This window comes from Monoraphidium neglectum (genome assembly GCF_000611645.1).
Source record: "Monoraphidium neglectum strain SAG 48.87 unplaced genomic scaffold scaffold02127, whole genome shotgun sequence".
NCBI classification, from domain to species: Eukaryota; Viridiplantae; Chlorophyta; class Chlorophyceae; order Sphaeropleales; family Selenastraceae; genus Monoraphidium; species Monoraphidium neglectum.
The window spans coordinates 1-6,343 of NW_014011501.1; the positions used below are offsets into that span (position 1 = coordinate 1).

Below are 6,343 nucleotides of genomic sequence, written 5' to 3' on the forward strand. Positions count from 1 at the left end.
CCCCGGCGGCGGCGCCGCGAGCGGCGCGCGGCGCCGCGGCGGCTTCAGCGGGGCCGTCGCGCAGGGGCCGAAGTTGGGCAGCAGCACCGAGCAGCCGGCCGGCGCCTTGCCCTCCAGCAGCCGAGTCTCCGTGCAGCCCTCCGGCGGCGGCGGCGGCGGCGGGATGCCCATGCCGCGCAGCCGCCGCGCGCCCGTCAGGTCGTCCAACTGAAAAATGAGGAACTCCGCCTCGTCAGCGTCAAAAGTGTTGACTATCCTGTCGATGACCGCGGGCACGTCGTTGTAATAGTAATAGTAAACCCCCTGGAACGGCGCCGGCCGCGCGCCCGGCCGCGCCTCGGCCGCCGCGCCCTCCGCCGCCTTGCGCTGCAGCTCGCGCTGCTCCTCGGGCGTCAAAGACCCCCCGCTGCTCGGCAGCTCCACGCCAGGCGGGATGGCGCGGATATGAAGGAAGCCGCAGAGCTGCATCCCGGCGCCGCTCTCGTCATAGTGCCCGCCCGCCAGCGGCGGCCCCGCCACGGCCCCGTCCGCGTCAAGCCGCCGCAGCCCGCATACGCACGCGCCCGCCGCGCCGCCGCGCCGCGCCGCTGCGGGCAGCAGCGCCGCAGCAGACGCCGCCGCCTTTCCGTCGCCGCCGCCGCCGCCGCCCTCGCCGCCGCCGCCGCTGCCGCAGCAGCCGCACTCGTCGTCGTCCCCCGCGCCGCAGGCGGAGGGGCTGCTGACATGGACCAGCCCCGTCCGCTTGTCCACCGTGATCGCCTGCGCCGTCACCCAGTGCGGCAGGTAGCTCACGCACCGCCCCGCCGGGTTGCGCTTCCGGCAGGCCACGTCCAACTCCGCTAAATAGTCCATCGGCACCATCGTCAGCAGCCGGAAGAACACCCGCTGCATGTACTGCGCCACGTGCTCCGCCGGCCGCCGCAGCAGCGCCGTGACGTGCGACGCGAACGGGTCGTCCGGCGCCTCGAGCCGCGCGCCCGCGCCCGCGCCGCGGACGACAACGGGCAGCCGCAGCAGCGGCACGAGCCGCGCCAGACCCTCCATCCCGCCGCCCGCGCAGCCCCCGCCGCCGCCGCCGCCTTTACCGGGCTTGCCGGCCGGGCAGGAGACGCCGTAGTGCGAGAGCACCTCCGCGACCCTCGCTGGCTTCAGCCGCGGGAGCAGGTCCAGCGCGACCTTGGCCACCTGCAGCACAGGAAGCGCGGCGGGCCCATGCACGCGTTCAAACTCATCCGACCCTCCAATCGCGCACGACGCCCGCCTCCAGCCCCAAGCCCCAAGAGCCGCACCGTCTGCGCGCGCCGCCGCAGAGCGTTGACGCTGTCTGGCACGAGCTCGTTGGCCGCCTTAAGCAGCGCCGTCGCGAGGTTGAGCAGCTCCGTGGCCTCTGTGAGGTCGTCCACGTCCTGCTGCTCCTGGGGTGGTGTGTGTGTGTGGGTGTGTGTGAGAGTGTGTGTCAATTTGTGTGTGTGAGAGTTCATGTCAGTTTGTGTGTGTGAGAGTGTATGTCAGTTTGTGTGTGTGTACATGAGTGTGTGTGTGTGTGGGGGGGGGGTGCATGCGCGTGCGTGCGTGCGCGTGTATGTGTGAGAGTGTGTGTCAGTTTGTGTGTGTGTGTGTGTGTGTGTGTGTGTGTGTGTGTGTGTGTGTGTGTGTGCCGAGTGCTTTCATGATCACGTGCAGTCCGCTGCCAAGCCTGCACGCATTCGCCAGGCGCGTGCCGCGCAGCGCGCTCCGGCAGCGGGTCGCCACGCGCCCATCCCCGGGCCGCGGGGCTGACGGCACCCCTGGGCCGCGACCCCGCCGCAGCGGCATGCAGCACTACTGCAGCCCCATTTGCTCCGCATGGCTTGGACGTGCAGGGGCTGCGGCTACTGCCACATGCGAGGCATGCAAAGCAACTGGCCGGCCGCAGCGGGAAGGCGCGAGCCCGCCGCGCGCCCCGCGCCTCCCCCCACCTGCGCCAGCTGCACCAGGCAGTCCGAGCGCAGCACCAGGATGTTGGCCAGGTCCATCTTTTGGCGCCGGAACAGGCTGCCCGGCAGGACCAGCCCCTGCGGGGTGGCGCAGGCGGGGGAGGGAGGCGGGGGACCGCTTTGCCGAGGCTCCTCGCGCTCCGCGCCGCTCAGCTGAATTTGCAGTGATACGAATTGTTGCCATTCCTTCGGATGCCAGCCCCGCCGAGGGCGCGCTCTCCGATGCCGGCCAACAGGACGACGCCTGCCAAGCGGCGGGCAGGTCGCGCGCCCGGCAAGCGCCCCCCAGCCCGTCAGGGCGCCGCCGAGCACTCCCGAGCGCGCGCGCGCGCGCGCCTGCTGCCACTTGTCGAGCGTCGGCTGGTCCGCGTAGGCGAACAGCCGCAGCGCGAGCGACTCCTCCAGCGCTATGATGGCCTCGTCGTACTGCGCCTGCTGGTACGCGTGGCGCGCGATGTCGTACAGCGAGACCGACGACAGCACGCGGTCCCAGCCGGCGTCGGGCGCCGCCCACTTTGAGAGCACCCCGACTACGTGCGTCGCACTCTCTGGGAGGTCGCAGCCGGTGAGGTCGCTCTGCAGGCGCGGAAGGGGTCGGTTGCGGTGGTGGGGAGCGGGGAGCGGGGCGGTGGGGAGCGCAGGACAGCGCGGCGGCGCGGGGGACGAGCTGCATTGGCACGCCTTGGAAGAGGGGAGGCGCCGCCAGAGGTTCGGGGGCTACAGGGCGCAGCTAGGGCCGGGCGCGGCCGACGGGCCGCCCAGGCGCGACGGCGGCGCAGCCGGACGCACCAACCTCCAGCCGCCGACGCCAAGCCGCCCTCGCGCATGCGCCGTGCACCGCCGCGGCCCGCTGCTGCCTGGCAACTCCCCTAGCCATTCATGCGTCAGCGCATGCCGCCGCTGGGGCCGTGCCTGCATGGCGCATTCGCTGGTCATGCCTGCCGCGGCGGCCGTCGCACCTTGCAGTGCTGATCTCGCACGACCAGCGAGGCGATGTGCGCTGTCGCCTCCATGCTCCACTCCAGTGCGTACGCCTTGGCTGCTTCAGCGGCGTTGAACTGCAGGCGTCAGCGGCCGGGGGCCGCGTCAGGCAGAGCGCGGGCCGCCGGGGCAAGGGGCCGTGGAAGCCGGGCGCCTGGTGCGCCTGGGCACGGCTGCTGCATCACTCTGCTGCAGCGGCCGGGCAGGTGCCGCAACCAGCGCAGCGCAACACTCCCCTTTGGCCTGGCTGCTGGCATGTAGAAAACTACACCACGGGTCAGGCACGATTGAAGCGCCCACCAAGCCCACACACCGACCCACCTCTCTTGGGGCTCGTTGCCTGGACTCGTCCGCGGGCGGGCCTCCCGCCCCTCCCGGCAGCAAAGCCAGGAATGCTAAAACGCCCAGCACCGTGATCAACGGCGCCATAGCTGCCTGGTTTCAAGGCCCGTCGACAGGCTCCATCTCAGTACGGCAAACCAGCCGCAGGAAAATCAATTGCGTTGTCCAAATTCAACAGAAACTAGTTGTCGTCCGATCGGCACGACACACCCGGTGCCAGCAGCTGGCTGGGGGACTGGGCCGAGCCCGGACACAGGAGAGTCATCAGCGCGCCCGGGGCCTCGCCCCTTCCCATCTCATCATATGTTTGATGTTTGATAATACCGCTACTCATGCTGGTCTACATGGCTCGCTCTTCCAACCAAGCGGTGCGACCTGTTGGTGAGCTGCTGGAGCGCTTGTTGTGATGGCTTCAACACACGATACTCATCGACGTGTCCATGCACCAAGATTCATGCCCTTTGATGGTGAGCACATGTGCAGGGCCTGAAAATTGGTGGGAGGGTGGTTGGGTGGGTTGGTGGGTGAGGCCGAAGCGGTAGCACGCGCGCCCCTGCACTGTCGCGTGCCCCCACCCCCAAAGGGCTGCCAGGGTAGGTGGCAGGTGTCCGAGTACGGCAGAGCGGAAAACACAGATGCAAATTTCCTTGGCTTGCAGACAGTCATGTTTCACAGCGAGCAATGGACCCCCTGTGCGCCTGTTTATTTTTTTCCCTTCACGCCCTCTGCCTTGGTGGGTGGTGGAAGCGGCGGCCCTGGGCCATGCACGGGCGAGCGACGAAACGGCAGCGCTTGAATGTCAATGATAGCCCACACACGGGGAGGTCAACCTTTCAGCACAGTGGAGCGAGCCGGGTGTGCAAATTTTGAATGCGCTGCGCGCATCGGCAGGGCCACGGAGTGCATGCGTGTGCCAACACTATTGTTGAGCAGAGCCCACCGCAGATGCCTGAGGTGTGATTATTGCAACATACGAAAGCTGAGGGTACTAGTACTTGATTACAACTGGATGGTGCACTAGAAGAACTTTGAAGATTGGCATGTACAGCCATGGCGGTTGTGAGGTTTCGCAACGGTTGTGTGGGTTGCAGACCACACACTCATTCAATATGCATGTGAGTGCCTTTGGCTACCTTGCATGGCCGCAATGCCTCGTGTGGCATGAATCTGCGCGCACCGCAGCGGCGAGTTTGACCTAGCAGTGTCACCGGTCGGGGTCACCAGCCGCTACTGCGTCAGCTCCGGGTTTCAAGCTCGGCGGGCCTGAACAAGGGATGGACAGCTCGGCTTCTTGCGCTCAGTCCGCACCATACGTGCATTATCTGCAAGCGCGCGGAGTGTGCGCGTCGCAAACATCGTGTTGCAGATCAGGCCCGCTCCCATTGCAGCGAAAACGTCCGTTAGGCGTGACACCAGGCCTTGAAACGCCCGCTCAGGGCCGGCTGCTGGCCGCAGCGGCGGCTGAGCAGGCACGCACTGTGCTGCGAGCGTGCTCCGCCGCGGTTCGCTGAGATGGCGGATCGCCCCGCGTTTCGGTCTGGCAGGGCGGTGCTGCGGCCCGCCCTGCGCACGTGCGCCATCGGCGGCGGCCTGGCCGCCGGCAGCGCGGCGCTGTGGCGGCACCAGCAGCAGCAGCAGGGACGCAGGGGCAGCGGCGACGCCGCCGCGCCGGCGCATGTGCGTGCGCCGCCGCGCCTCCGACTCAGCGCGGCAGCGATCGAGGCGTTCGCGGGCGCCATGGGCGAGGTGGCGCAAATATCCCTGCTTTACCCTTTGGTGAGGGGCCCCATCGCATTGCCATGCGCCATTGTGTGCTGGGCGGGGAGCCAGGGGGGGACAGTTCTGAGGCTCTGCCCCCGAGCGGCCCGCCCGGGCCGTCGCACCCCGCCCCTGCCGCCGCTCTGCCCGGCGCGACACGCGTAGCCCACGCCAGCGCCACACCGACCGTCGATTCGGAACGCGGGCGTGCGTCCGCACCCCCTCGGCCCTAGCCGCCGCCCCGCCGACCCCCGCTGGTGCGCCGCGCGCCCCAAACCGCGCCAAACCCCCGCTGACAAGACACCATCAAACCCCTAAACCCGTGTTTCTAGATCCTAACCCGCGATGCCAACATTTTCTCTCCTTATTGACAGGACACCATCAAAGTCCGCTGCCAAGCGCAGGGCGTGCCCGCACGCGTCGTGATAGCGGCCCTCTCCCGCCTCGGCCCGCGCGCGGCGGCGGCGCAGCTCTTCGCCGGCGCGCGGCAGGCGGCGGTGGCGTCGGTGCTGGTGGGGGCGGTTCACTTCATGTCATTCTGCTCGGCCAAGCGGCTCGTCTCGCGGCGGGAAGGGCCGGCGGTTGTGCCGGCAGAGGGCGCGGGGCGACAGGACGAGGGGCGGCAGCAGGAGCAGCAGCAGGGGCAGCAGCAGCAGCAGCGGCAGCAGCAGCACCACTTGGTCGTGTCTCATGGCGCGAGCGGGTCACATTTCACACCGGTGTCAGACGCGCTCTGTGGGGCGGACGGCGCCGGGGTGGACGCGGGCGGCGGCGGCGGCGGCGCGGATGAGGGGCACGGCGGCGCCGGGGGCATGAAGGCAAATCTAGTGAGTGGTGTCGCTCTTCAAGCAACGCCTGGGTCTGCCTGCGGCCTCGTGGTCCCCTCGCCTGGGCCCGCGGGGCGGTGGTTTGCGTTGTTGATGAGGGAATGAGGGGTGTCGCGGCTGCCGCGGGTTGCCACGTGAGCGCCGAGCGCTTGGGGCGCCGCCGAACGTTGCATGCGTGCGGGACGGCCGGCCGCCGCCCCTCGCATTGCACGGCCGGCGCGCCCGCACCCCTCTGCTTGCGCGCGCGCGCGGCGGCCCGTCACACGCTCCTCGGAACCCGCGCTCGCGCGCGCGCGCCGCAGGCGGCGGCGGTGCTGGCGGCCGTGGCGACGGCAGTGGTTGAGGCCCCACTGGAGCTTTTTCGCCACAATGCGCAGGCCGGGACCGGCGCCATGGGGGGCGACTTCTTCGGGGCCATGTGGCGGGTGCGGCTTTCTTGACGAGGGGTGGGGACAGGGG

General features: G+C 69.4%; 2 protein-coding genes across 2 annotated transcripts; one reads left to right on the plus strand and one right to left on the minus strand.

Annotated features, from left to right (window-relative positions):
• Positions 1-194: 194 nt before the first annotated feature.
• On the minus strand, positions 195-2,989 carry MNEG_9957 (hypothetical protein; the record flags this gene model as incomplete). The annotated part of the gene is made up of 6 exons (XM_014041568.1): positions 195-207; positions 311-1,185; positions 1,290-1,415; positions 1,959-2,054; positions 2,289-2,552; positions 2,936-2,989. 6 exons carry the CDS (start codon positions 2,987-2,989, stop codon positions 195-197), a joined length of 1,428 nt encoding a protein of 475 aa, XP_013897022.1.
• Positions 2,990-4,811: 1,822 nt separating this feature from the next.
• On the plus strand, positions 4,812-6,324 carry MNEG_9958 (hypothetical protein; the record flags this gene model as incomplete). Its single annotated transcript, XM_014041569.1, has 3 exons — positions 4,812-5,075; positions 5,432-5,884; positions 6,187-6,324. The coding sequence occupies 3 exons, from the start codon at positions 4,812-4,814 to the stop codon at positions 6,322-6,324; spliced, it is 855 nt and encodes a 284-aa protein (XP_013897023.1).
• Between the last annotated feature and the right edge of the window lie 19 nt (positions 6,325-6,343).